Source organism: Eumetopias jubatus, unplaced genomic scaffold, assembly GCF_037043125.1.
Source record: "Eumetopias jubatus isolate StellerSeaLion01/CBP00866 unplaced genomic scaffold, mEumJub1_p1.0 scaffold_2, whole genome shotgun sequence".
Lineage (NCBI taxonomy): Eukaryota > Metazoa > Chordata > Mammalia > Carnivora > Otariidae > Eumetopias > Eumetopias jubatus.
In genome coordinates, this window is record NW_028274808.1 from 35,714,693 (window position 1) to 35,728,396 (window position 13,704).

General features: G+C 45.8%; 1 protein-coding gene across 5 annotated transcripts in view; it reads left to right on the forward strand.

Moving 5' to 3' along the window:
• PLEKHA2 (pleckstrin homology domain containing A2) overlaps window positions 1-13,704 on the forward strand; it is a 74,762-nt gene that overhangs the window by 57,007 nt on the left and 4,051 nt on the right. For all 5 annotated transcript variants that reach the window (XM_028124086.2, XM_088020964.1, XM_028124084.2 and 2 more), the window contains 3 exons: window positions 233-303; window positions 4,331-4,394; window positions 13,349-13,426. In XM_028124086.2, the coding sequence (XP_027979887.1) occupies window positions 233-303; window positions 4,331-4,394; window positions 13,349-13,426 (213 nt within the window). The remainder of the gene's footprint in view (window positions 1-232; window positions 304-4,330; window positions 4,395-13,348; window positions 13,427-13,704) is intronic.

Consider the following 13,704-nt stretch of genomic DNA (forward strand, 5'->3'; position numbering starts at 1 on the left):
ATGGCCTTATCTTCTTCCCTCCTGCTATGCACCAAGCTGCTCTGTGGTCAGAGCCACAGAGTACCTTCTTAGAATTTTTCCTCACTTGATAGTTATTTTGAGACCTTGCCTTGTTTGCATCCTGGTTTTAGCCAACCAACTCTGACCAGAGAGGTACGTTGGTCAGTCTATCTGGGTTGTGGCATTATGTGGATAGCCTCATTTATCTTTCTTTATTTATTTTTTCTGCCAGGACCGAGAACCACTGCGCACTATATTTCTCAAGGACGTTCTCAAGACCCATGAGTGTCTGGTCAAATCTGGGTAATCATCTGTGCTTATTCTTTTCTGATAAAAATCCCCCATTTGCCTGCTTAAATCTTCATTTACTACCCTTCTGAGGCTCTATTCGAGAACGTTCTTCCATGCACATGACAGGGGCTGACATCTCATCACATCCCAACTGATGCAGCTAAGAGACCATACCGGGCAAGCTCATCTTTTCCCACTACCTTACTCTGGCTCCTGAGGAGATGCGTGGAGCCTATATAATAATTTTCTGGTGGAGAAAAAGAAAGAATATTGGGAAGAAAGAAGAGACTGGTGTTGGGTTGCTTCTCAAGTGTTAGATGCTCATTGCCTAGGAGGCCGAGGACTCCGAGTGGGGACTGTGCCCTTAGGTTTCTCACTTATCAGCACTTCTGGTCAGATCAATGCGATGCCAGTGCCTCTTCCCTGACCTTCTTATGCCTTCTTCTCCTTTTGACAAAGTCCCTGATGTCCCCTTAACACAAGGGTGATTGACAGCAGCTCTGTGTGTGTGACTCCCTTTGGACATTTCCACTTCCCATTAGGAAATGGTTTACCTTCTGTGTGCCATAGTGTATGGGATGAGTTTGCGATCTGGGGCCCTGAGGCAAGGGCCTTCCCGTATCTCCTACAGATACGGATGCCCTTAGAACTAAACTTTAGAAACCCAAGGGTATCTGGGCATCTAGAAATCCTCTTTTTGCCCCTTAATCTGCAGGCTTTTTTTTTTTTTTTTTAAGATTTTATTTATTTATTTGTCAGAGAGAGCACAAGCAGGGGGAGCAGCAGGTAGAGGGAGAAGCAGCCTCCCCACCGAGCAGGGAGCCCAATGTGGGACTTGATCCCAGAACCCCTGGGATCATGACCTGAGCCAAAGGCAGATGCTTAACTGTCTGAGCCATCCAGCATCCCAGTCTGCCGTCTTTAGAGACTGTTTGTGTCTTTCCATCCCACGGGTGGTGCAAAGCCAAGCCAGCATCATCAGGGAGGCGATTAGCAACAGGCAGACTGTTCTCATGTGGAGGTATGGGACGGTCTCACATGCCGACAAATGCCACATGACCCAAGGGAGCAGGGACTGAACTGGGGCTGTACTGACTCTTGAAAATGACAGTTGCAGAGTAGAGATTAGGGAAGTTCCCGGTGGCAATTTGTTATCTGTGCAAGTGGCCATAGATGGAAGTTCAGAAGTGTGGTTCCAGACGTTGATGGTGGGCAGAGGAGAGATTGGACATGGCTCATCCTCAGAGACGGTTCCTGCCTCCCCTGATTCCAGAGGGCCCATGCAGACAGGTAGCTGTTTGGCTATCTGGGCATGGTGGGGCAGCTTAGCGAGCCCAGACGACGTTCAGTCCCAAGAGTGCTCCGCACTTGGCCGGAGTCCCTCGCTGCCAGAACCAGACTGAATTCTTAGTGAAGGAATTAAGGGAGCTGAAGATCATCAGGGAAGGAAGTCTGCAAGGCTCTGCGGACTCCAGGCTTCTGAGAATGTGTGGCCTCCCCAGACCCAGTCAGGAAGCTTGAGGGCATCTGTGTAGTCCTCAAACATTTGTTAAATTGAGTTCAATCGAATTGAACTGAACCGAATTGAAAGGCGACGCGTAGCCTGGAAAGTAGATGTGATAAGGGCGGGGATTTCCTCCCTGCTTTGCGTTCACATCCTCAGTAGTTGATGACATGAGTGTGCTGTATGTGTGTGAGTAATTTAAGAAGCTAACACATTTTAGCCAGAAAGAAGAGCCATCTCTACTCAGACAGTAATGATGGTCAGTGAAATGTGTTTCAAGTGGCCTCTATACGCCGTACGTTGTAGCAGATGCCTTGTATACTTTATACCTTGATCGTTGGGCTGGCCAGCCTGATAAGGGAGGTCTTCTCATCTCCATTTTACAGTTGGGGTACAAAGGCTCACAAAGATTTTAAAATATTCCTAAAATACCTTTTCTCTAAGTGGAGTCGGGATTTGGCCCCACGTCCTTCTGACCCCTGTCTTGCTGTCCCTTCCCACGTGGGTCTTTAGTCTCATATTCCTCCTCTGCCCGGTGCCCATGTCACGGGCCCAGTGCCTGCCACGTCCTTCCAAGTCTTCATTCCCGAAGCCAACTCTGCCTGTGATCAGTCCTTTTTTGGAATTATTCTCACTCTTGGCATACAACACACAGTCTGACATCTAATTGTATAGTTTTGCTTTTTTTTGTTCTTTTATTGGGAAGGAAGTAGACCTTGTGCTTCTTACGTATTGCCCACAGCACCAGGATACACACAGCAGGCACTTAACACTGCAAATAATTTTGGCTGATTTGAGGTTTGTCACTGAGCACCAGCTACTTCTCACCTTCTTCCTTGCAGAAGTCAGGATTCTTCTTCCCAAACTCACACCCAGTTTGAAGCATCTTAAAGTAGTCTGATCTCTCCTTCCACTTCTCATTAGCTTCCTGTCTCAGCCCAGGACAGGGTGGCACACAGGGGGCATTTCTTTCTTTTCTTTTTTTTTTTTTAAAGATTTTATTTATTTGAGGGAGAGAGAGAGCGCGATTGCATGCATGAGTGCGGGGCAGGGGGGAGTGGCAGAGGAAGAGGGACAAACAGACTCCCCAGTGAGTGGGGACCTCAACATGGGGCTCGATCCCAGGATCCCAGGATCCCAGGATCATGACCTGAACCGAAGTCAGATGCTTAACCGACTGAGCCACCCAGCACCCCACAGAGCAGGAATTTCATTAAATTCTGAGAAGGTGGCTGCTTGTGGGGCTGAAGGTTTTGGAAATGAGAGTTGGTTCCCTTAGGAGAGGCAAGTGGTAGTGGAGTAATTAAAAGCATAGACTCTGAAGTCAGACCTGGGTTCAAATCATTGCTCTGCTGTTTACTAACTTTGGCGCCAAGTCAGATAACCTCTCTGAGCATGGGTTTCCTCATCCGCAAGGTAGGTAAAATCTTAAGTTCTTTATTGGATTGTTGTAAAGATTGGATGAGACAGCACACACAAAAGCACTCAAAGAACAGATTGGTGGTTGCCGGGGGGGGGGGGTTGGGCAAAAGGGTGAAGGGGGGTCAAAAGGTACAAACTTCCATTTATAAAATAGATAAGTCCTAGGGATGTAATGTACAGTATGGTAACTATAATTAATAATGCTGTATTGTATATATGAAAATTGCTGAGAGAGTAGACCTTAAAAGTTCTCATTACAAGAAAAAAAGAACTTGTAGCTATGTGTGGTGATGGATGTCAGCTAGACCTCTCGTGGTGATTAGTTCACAATCTCTACAAATGTTGGATCATTGTGTTGCATACCTGAAACTAACAAAATGTTATATGTCAAACTCTCTCTCTATATTTATATATAAATAATATCTTCATAGTAATATATAAATAATTGATTAGTTATACTTACATATTTATAAAACCAATAAAATGTTCATCTGCTTGACCCTGAAAAAAAACCACTTAAAGCGGTGCTTTGCAGAAAGAACCATACATCTTAGCCACTAAAAAATACCCCACAGGGACGCCTGGTGGCTTAGTTCGTTAGGTGTCTGAGTCTTGGTTTCGGCTGGGGTCATGATCTCAGGGTCGTGAGATCAAGCCCTGTCTGGAGCCCCACATGGAGCCCTGAGTCGGGCTCTGAGCTCGGCGGGTAGTCTACCTGAGATTCTCTCCCCTCCCTCTCTCTTTGCTCCTCCCCTGCGCCCCCCCCTCAAATGAATACATAAATCTTTAGAAAATAATAAAAAATACCCCTCTCCCCACAACTGTAGGTGTTATGGGATGTGGTGGGTATTAGGCAGGATTTTAGAGGGAAAGGAACTTTATCTTGTTACAACTGGCGGTGGGGTGTATGTGTGGGGTTCCCATGGGCATGGTGAAACCTCCCGGGAGCCTGTAGGAAGTGAAGCTAGAGGAGACCCCCTCCTGTTTTTTGAGGCAGAGACTGGAGGAGGAAAGACCTGGGAGCCCCCAAAGCTCTGGAGCCTTGACTTAGGATGAATCAAGTCCTCAATGTGTGCGTGGCCATGCCTGGTAACTTTCTTTCTCTTTGTCTAGTGATCTCTTAATGAGGGACAACCTGTTTGAAATCATAACAAGCTCCAGGACCTTCTACATACAGGTAAAAAGCTCACTCTGAGAAGACTGGTGTTCTGTCTCTGTGAATGGTGTGCTAAAAGGTCTCGCCCTTTCCTCTGCTTTCTCTTTTATTTAGTTTAAAGTTTCTAGGTGGTAAATTTAGCCCCCAATTGTCAGTCTGAGTCCCATTTTATTCTAAACAGGATGTTTGCCAGAAGCTTCCCACCCATAAAATAGTGAGAGCAGGTTGAGCCTCTGAACTGGGGAATGCGAGTTTGTACTAGCTGCTTTCAGCTGGTGGGCGCCAGCTAAGCAGAGAAAAGGAGAACTAGCCAGGGGTTTCACTTCTCCTTTGGAGGGTATTTATAAGCCCCGCCTGTGTGGACATCTCTGTGTGCGGAAGGACAAAAGCCCAGAGGGCCCTGTGCCGGCACCAGGTGCAAAGCCCAGCTGCACAGAGAAAGTCATTGTTTGGGCTCTGACAGTTCAGCTCTCTGAAGCTTCTCCCTCCACCCACAGCTTTGGAGCTCTCCCAGCTCTTCCTCAAATCATAGGAGCTAGAAAAGCAGATCCCCGAGCAGGGCCTAAACTCTCGGTGCCAAGTCCTTACCCAAGCTGGCCTGGCAATCCACGGAACATGCCTCGATCCACACAGCATCATGATAATGCCTCATTTCTGGCATACAGGCTGCCATGCAGTGCGTTGGTTTAGATGTGGGGCTCCCCAGCCGAGGCTTTTCAGGGTTCCCAGTGCCCTTTCTTTGTTCCAGGTGTCAATCCCCATTAAGTACCATCCCTTCCAGAGGGCCCCGCACCCCATTTCTTGGGCAGCAGCTCCATAATCCTGACCCCTCCGAGCTGGTCCTCCTGCCCCCCGAGCTGAGCAGACATGCTGGCAGCTTTAACTGTCTGTGGGCTCCGCTCATTGACCCAAGCATGTGTCACTGGGGAAGAGAGAGCATAAGGGAGCTGTGGCTAGCTTTGCTGGGGTTGTTAGAGCTGGTTCCATTGTCATTTGGGGACAAAGTTTAAGCTGTAGTTTCAAAACAGTTTCTGGTCCTTGCATTTAACAGGCATATGCAGGGTATCCTTAGAATGCCAGGCATTTTGCCTCATACTGGGGACACTGTTAAAGAGAACAGATCCTGAACCAGAGGGAGAGAGATGTTGTCAAGTAAACGCAATTGCAACAGTGTGATGGGGTGGGGGAAGGGAGTGTTGGGTAGATGAACGCTGTGGGGGGGTTAGGGCAGTGAAACTATATGACACTTTAGTGGCGGATGCATGAAATAGAACTTTATAGCACAAGGTAAAGAGTAGAAAACTTTAATATATGTGAATTAAAAAAAATCACTTAGGAGGTCAGGTGATTCGAGCACGGCGTGTGGATGATGACAAAAGAACCTAAATGCATTATGAGTATGGAACAACCTCACTGAAGGGGCTGAGGGAATAAAAAACAAAAAAGCAAAAACCAAAAAAACCAGTGTGGTTAGTGCTATCATTACAGTGAGTGGTGGTTGTCATGGAACTCATAGAAAGGGCACCTTCCCCTGTCTCAGGGAGTCAGGGGAGGTTTCCTGAAGGAAGGCACATCTAAACTGAGTCTGTTGGGGGAAGAGTGGCCCAGGCAGAGGGAACAGCATGTGTGAACACAGGATACACAGATAAAGGAGCACAGAGCACATGCAAGACCGGACCCCCACACGGAGGGCCCACGCCTTACAGCCCTTGCCAAAGAGCTTGTACTTTATCCTGAAGGTTAGGGCCCCTTGAGGTGGAGCCCTGGGAGTGGTCCAGTCAGCTCTGCCTTCTGAAAATACTACTTGGGCAAATGATCTAACTTTCAAGCCTTGTTTTCCTCATCTGTGAAGTGGAGGTGATGTCCCTCAACCCAGCCGCGTTACTGGTGTGCTGGCTGTGGGTTTCCAGGCCCAGTGCGGTATAAACGCGGATGAGGGAGGGTGGAGGGCAGGACAAGGTAGGGAGGGCAGGTTGGGGGCTGTCGTCGTAATTCGGGTCACGGGTGAAGGAAGCTTGAACGAGGAAGGATGGAGAGAAGTGGACAATTTAAAAGCTGTTGAAGAGTATTTTCTGGGACTTGGTTGTGGGTTGGATGTGGGGTGAGGGGAGACAGGGGAGGTAAGGACACTGCTGGGTGTTTGGCCTGGGCCTCAGGGTGCCTGATGGCAGCCGTCCCTCAGACCGGAGCACGGGAGGAGGGACTGGTGAGCGGAAAGGCAGCCTTCGTGTTGGGGGTTCTGAGTTGGCAGTGTGTCTGTGGGACATTCGAGTTGACATGTTATGAAGGTCCTCAGAGAGACAGTGCCTGACACATGGGTGGTATGAAATAAGTATTTGTCAAGTGAAAGATTATGCTGGGAAAGAGCTTGGGACGAGGGAGAGTGATTTGGGAAACAAGAACTCCAACAAAAACAATGTTCAAAACACTTTTGAACAAAGCATGTGCACATTTACCAGAAGCTTCTCATCACTTCTACCCTCTTTTGCCTTCTGCTCCCACATTTCTGGGATAACAGAACACTAGCATCACCCTGAAATAAACAAATGAGCGAATGGACAAGTCTGTTAATGGCACCTAACTCAAAGAGAACAGAAGATTGAGAAGAATATAGAGTAAAAATCCTTAAGAATATGTATTAATTTACTGTCAGTAGCAACTAAAAACTCATTTATGTTGACACAAGTAATATCTTATGAAAAACAGGTATATTTCTAAAACAAAAAAAGCAACAAGAGTAGCATTGTTTTTTGCATTTCTGCAAATCTCTTTAATGGCTGGCTTACTAGAGGACAGCAGGATTCTCTCTCTGCTCCTGCGTTCTATCTGTGGCCATATGTTGTTTTGGTTGAAGGATATGAAGAAAATCTGGCCTCACGCAGATATGTATTTGGAAAAAAGGAATATTTTAATAGCTTTTTCAGATAATTGTGGATATTTTTCTCTGATTCTATATCAAAACTTGACAAGTGGTATTTTCTTAATGTTTAGGTGCAATGTGGTATTTGGAAGCCAGTATCAATATCCATAAACTTTCATAGTCTTACGTGAAAATCTACTGGCCAGTTTTGCACTCTGAATGGATCCTTTTTACCAGTGCATGATTTTGTAACTGTGTGCGCTGGTCATTAGGAAAATAGTGGTCCCACTGAGGTATGCAGACCTTCCAAATGTTGACACACTTTATTATATAATATCAAAAAATCACCTTTGTTAATATCACCACAAGGATCCTCATCAACAAAGTTGTTAAATACAGAAAGCTGTCAAGCTTATGGAGAGGGATACCACTTTTTGGAATTCTAATTTTGTTTGAGACCTCAAAATTCATCATCTGCAAAAAAATACTTTCATGATTTTGCTTGACTAAATGGACTACTTTCATTCATTTTTGAGAAAGAGTCCACCATATGCCTAAGTCTGAGTAAGTTTGACAGATAGTCAGTCATTTGTTCCAAGGAAAAATTGTGTCTCATGCAAAAGGTAAAAGCATAGAATGATTCCTCCTACAGCGTGGTGCCAGCAACTTTTGCCACCGTGCCTCAGTGGCATTCTGACCTGCTTCCTAGTGTATGTTCAGTAAATCTGCCTGAAAGAACCACGTATGCTCGGTATCCAGGGAAGCTAGCCCAGAGAGCCGGGCAGCTGGAGGCAGAGCAAACAGGCTCCTTGGACAGGGCACGGAGGCTTGGGCGACAACATGGCGCTGGCTTCCAACTGCTGAGGTGTTGGTCATTTACCTTCTGTCACACATGCCTTCTATGTCACGCTTACGTATAATTTGAACCCTGGGATGCTACCGTTTGTTGGACACTCAGCTGTGAGAGGCATGGTGCTAAGGAGTTTACAGGCAGCATATCACTTAACTTCTCAGCAATCTCTGAGGCCATCTCCATTTTACAGATGAGGAAACGGAGTGTCTGAAGGTAAATTATTTGTTTGAGATCATAAACCTGAATTGTGGAACTGATTAGGAGGCCCCTAATCAGGTGCTAGATCAGGATCTACTCCCTTGTGTTGTTTAAAAGCGGCTTGGTACGAAATCAGAGAGGGAGACAAACCATAAGAGACTCTTAATCATGGGAAATAGACTGAGGGGTGCTGGAGGGGAGAAGGGAGGGGGAATGGGGTACCTGGGTGCTGGACATTAAGGAGGGCACGTGATGGAATGAGCACTGGGTGTTATATAAGACTGATGAGTCACTGACCTCTACCCCAGAAACCAATAATAACATCATATGTTATTAATTGAATTTAAATTGAAAAAAAGTATATAAAAAAAATAAAAGCAGCTTGGTGCAGAGCCCAAGATGTAGAGGGTGTGGCCATAGATAACCAGGAGAGACCAGCTTGGGGGGACTGGCTGTCATGGCAGGTGGATCATGGTGACCAAGATCCAGGATCTGGCAGTAATCAGGTATCTAAGCTTGGCGAGTCAGCAAACTTATCAGCCTGTAGACGGTTCTCAGTTCTGGGCAAAGATTCAAGATGAGATTTCAGTCCTTGGAATACAAGGCATGCAGAGTTCACCATTTCTCTCTTTCCCAGTCATAGAAGGTCAGGGGTATTATGTTAGAGGATTTAGTTATTCTAGATGAGAAATGTAGTGCAGGCTGGTTTGGGTAACTTGGCATAAGCCCAGTTGCCAGAACTAGGGGTCCGTGTCAGGATAAGAATAGTAATAAGAGGGCTCCCGTGTGGATTGCGGAGTGTTGAGCTAGAACTCTTTGGATACGTACTGTTTTAATTTAGACTATAGGGTGAATGACATCACTCAGAACTATGTAGTATACAGCCTAGACAGTTGGATGTGGCCGGGCTGTGTCTAAAAACGGGATTGGGTCCTGGGAAGAGGGCAGGGATTATTAGCTTTTGGAAGGGGGGCAGCACAGAGGTGGGGAATAGAATGCAGAAGGAGCATCGTACAAATGTTGGACAGCTGCAGCAGAAGCCACCCCGGTAGGTACTGGAGGCCTGTTACTCATGACCTCTGGAATTCATTGCTTCAAACCCTTGCATCTGTTATGGTACTGGGTTTATTGTAGGTGCTCAGTAAAAAAGCTCATTGGACTACAATAAACCTCAGGCTGCCATGATTCCTTTTAGTATCCTTTATTCCTCTCACCTCAAAAACTGTTCTCAAGGACAGAAACCCTACTTTTTCTTTCTAACCAAGTGCCAGAAACAAATGCACACACTTAAGCATGCCAGGAAGAGATGAAGGTATGAGCGTGGCAATTCCCCTTTTGTTCTACTGAGTTTTAAGCATCTTTTAGACTTTTCATAATTCATCATGGGGTGCGTGGACTTCAGCTCTATTTTTTACTTCTGGTTCACCTTTGTGATGGTGTTTTAAGATGTTTTTGGGTTTTTGAGGAAAGCTAAACACAGGCTTTCCGTTAAAGGTAGACATACACATACGCCATATGTTTGCATACAGTTTTTAAGGTTTCACTGAATTTTTGTTGCCAGTGAATCCAAGTTCTAAAACTACTAATAGAGATTACAGTTGTGATCTCAATAAAGTGATAGTCTTTTTTCTCATTCTTATCACAGTATTTGCTTGTCTATTTAAATAATATTTTATTTTATATTATTATTTTTTAAGTAGACTCCATACCCAGTGTGGAGCCCAACACAGGGCTTGAACTCACGACTGTGAGATTGAGACCTGAGCTGAGATCAAGAGTCGGATGCTTAACTGACTGAGCCACCTAGGCACCCCCTGAATAATATTTAAAATAACATTTGTTAAACATTAAAATAATGCTTACTAATGTTCATTACTATCCTTCTGGCTGGATTAACTCTATAGGTTATCTGACAGAAAATGTCCTTAAGCAGGATTAGAGAATTGGGGAAAAAACATAATTAGCAAACAGTTTCCATCTTTATTAATTACTAAATTTTTTAAAAAAGATTTTATTTATTTGACAGAGAGAGAGACAGCCAGAGAGAGAACACAAGCAGGGGGAGTGGGAGAGGGAGAAGCAGGCTTCCTGCAGAGCAGGGAGCCTGATGTGGGACTCAATCCCAGGACCCCGGGATCATGACCTGAGCCGAAGGCAGATGCTTAACGACTGAGCCACCCAGGTGCCCCAATTACTAAATGTTTTAAGACAGATTTATTTTGCCCATCATGTTCGCAAAGTCTTTAAAAATTGTAATACTTAATTCTAGCAAGGGTGCACATAAAAAATAATATATTGGTGGCAAGTGAAATCTGTCTTTTTGGCCAGAAATCTCTCTGGCCAGATGTAACAAGAGCCTTAAAAGAATGCATATTCTTTAGTAATTTTCCCAGGAGCTGAAGAATCGTAAGAATGAAAAAAAGCTTTGTGCACAAAGATGTGAATAGTAGCGTTACTTACATGAGAGGGGAATTGGAAACAATTTAAATGTGTTTTAGAGGGTTTTGATTCTTGTGTCTGACTCCCCAGATGTTAAGTCAGGTGGTGCCTAGTTTTCTCTTCCTCAGTGGCTCCTTGCTAGATGGAGACTGGGGTGAAGACCACTAGGCTCGTGGTGTGGTGGGTTCCTGGAGAGACATATGAGGGCATTGGTGGGGTCTCAAAGGACAGATAGGTGGCCTGTGGCTTGTGGGACATTTGACGTGGGGGTTGCTGTGTTGTGCTTGGGTGGTGGAAGGGGTACAAGTAGCTTAATAGCCCTGGAAACTGGCATCATGTGGATTGTGCAGTCTGTTTCATGAAAATCCTGGACCTCCTGCATGATGTGGGAAACGTTTGTCTCTCCCTCAGCTCCTATCTCCATGTCTCCCGATCCTCTGACATTTCTCCCTACCGAATCCTCTGTCTCCCTAGAAGGAAAATCTCTGAGAAATGCTTTTCTACTAGTGGACAGTTTAACTACCTCCATCTCATTCAACTCAAAGTAGCCAAATATGTTATCTTATTTGATCTGGACAATTTGATCCTTAGGCAGGAATTACCTGCAGTTTGAGTATGAGGAAACAGAAAAAAAGTTTCAGGGAGAGGCCAATTAACATATACATGTTCTATACATAGTGTTGGAATTTAAGGCTTCATTTGTGTCCCTCATGTAATAATAATAACAGCAATAACTAATACTTTGTGTTCAGAGTGCTTTACCTAAATGAGTTCATTGCATTTTCCCAGTGGCTCTACTTGTGGAACAGGCTAGCCCTGAGATTAGTAAAATAACTTCTGGAAGAATCTTGGACAGCTTATCCTGTTTATCTTCTTGGACTAGGGATGGATTTATCTTTTTCTTGGAAAACCAACCACCAGGTTGTCACACAACTGGGAAAAGCCCAGGGGAGAGAGAATACAGGGAATTTGCAGCTCTAGCATGTGAGAGAGGTGTTCACCTTGTTGCTATACCCGCTTAACCCAGTGTGCCAGGATGTGAAACTATTTCTTTTCTTTTCTTTTCTTTTTTTAAAGATTCCATTTATTTATTTGAGAAGAGAGAGTGTGAGAGGGAGCAGGAATGGGGGGAGGGCAGAGGCAGAGGGACAAGCAGACTCCCCGCTGAGCTGGGAGCCCCACACGGGGCTCCATCCCAGGACCCTGAGATCATGACCTGAGCGGAAGGCAGACACCTAACCGACTGAGCCACCCAGGCGCCCCTGAAACCATTTCTTTTTAAGTGTCTTCTGCACACACCTAACTCATGAGGGTTTGTTTGGGGTGACAGAAAGGGGTAGGAGCACCAGTTTGAGGATTTAAAAAAAAAAACTAGTCGTGTTTTATTCTGATACAGTGCAACATGAAAGAATCATCTGGGGGTTGGGGAAAGTGAGGGGCCTATGTAGGGAATTTTGCAGGCTGGAGTGTGGCGTTTATATATACCTTGCTTAGGAAAAGGCACACACTTGTAATTTTGGGTAGGGCTGTTAGGGGAAGGCACAGGGAGCAGAGAGAGATTAACAAATGGAAATTTCTGGAGGTCAGGGATTTGGTCTTGGTCTCATCTCTGTGCCTGGCACCTGATGCCACGTGTAAGACCGAGGAGGGCCGCAGCAAACCTTTGCTAGGTTCACTTGAATGCAACCCCTGTAAAGCTGGAAGGCGCTGAGAATTCTGAGGGCTCCACCTGCCGCCGCTTGGCCATTTGATTTTCCTTTCTTCATAGAGCCGCTGCTGCCCCCTTCTGGGGTTGGTAGGTATTTCTGGGGGATATGCTTTTTAAGGGCTCAGCAGTGTCCTGCAGGATGGTAAGCTTGGTGCTCCGAGTCTACCAACTCTCCAGGCCTGGATGGAGTCTGGACAGACCCAGGTCGCTTGTTCTCTGAGGGAAGCCTTGTTCCTGGAGATAATATGTATCTTGGAGAATTTGCAGAGGATTTGGCCTTGGCGGGACTGGAGTTGAAAAAGGGATTATTCTGTTTGGATAGCTGTGGTAGAAAGATGCCTGCATTGGGAGTCAGGAGAACTGGAATCTAGACCAACCGTAAGTGTTGAGCTTTGGCTCAACATTTTCCTTTTCTGGGGCGCCTGGGTGGCTCAGTCGTTAAGCGTCTGCCTTCAGCTCAGGTCATGATCCCAGGGTCCTGGGATCGAGCCCCGCATCGGGCTCTCTGCTCGGCCGGAAGCCTGCTTCTCCCTCTCCCACTCGCCCTGCTTGTGTTCCTGTTCTCGCTGTGTCTTTCTGTGTCAAATGAATAAATGGAATCTTAAAAAAAGAAACAACAACAACAAAAAACCCCCATTTTCCTTTTCTGTAAAGGCCGGTTGTGTTCCAGAGAGGGTGAGGGGCTTCAGCAGGAATGGCCTTTGCCCCACGTGGAGCTGTTTTATTTATGGGGTGTCAAATATGAGTTTGCTGGAAACAAATGTCCTCAAAAGTCTGAGAGCCACTGGATGACATGATCTCTGGGCTCCTTCCAGCTCTAATGGTGTGGTTTTATAAACTTAGAATTGAACCACAGACTTGTGAGCTGAAATCATAATGCCAAACATTTCTCCCTAAGTGCTAAGGCTGTTTTGCAGGCGGACAGTCCAGAAGACATGCACAGCTGGATTAAGGAGATCGGGGCAGCTGTTCAGGCCCTCAAGTGCCACCCCAGAGTAAGTCATTTCCTTTCTGGTACATGGTCACTGTCAACTTAGAGATGAATTCTCTCTGAGTGGGCAGGTTTTATTTGGTGATGCAGCCAAGCACTCTGTCCCTGGAAGCAGCCGAAGCCTCAGGCTGTCTTGTTTGTTTCCTCTTTCTGCTGGTTTAGGTACAAAATTTTATTTTTTGTTTTTGTTTTTTTGTTGTTGGAAAGAGGTGAGGTGTAGGGTTGGGTAAAGAGACAGAGCCTGTGATGTGTTCTACACGTCTCTCTGTGTCGGCCGACCTT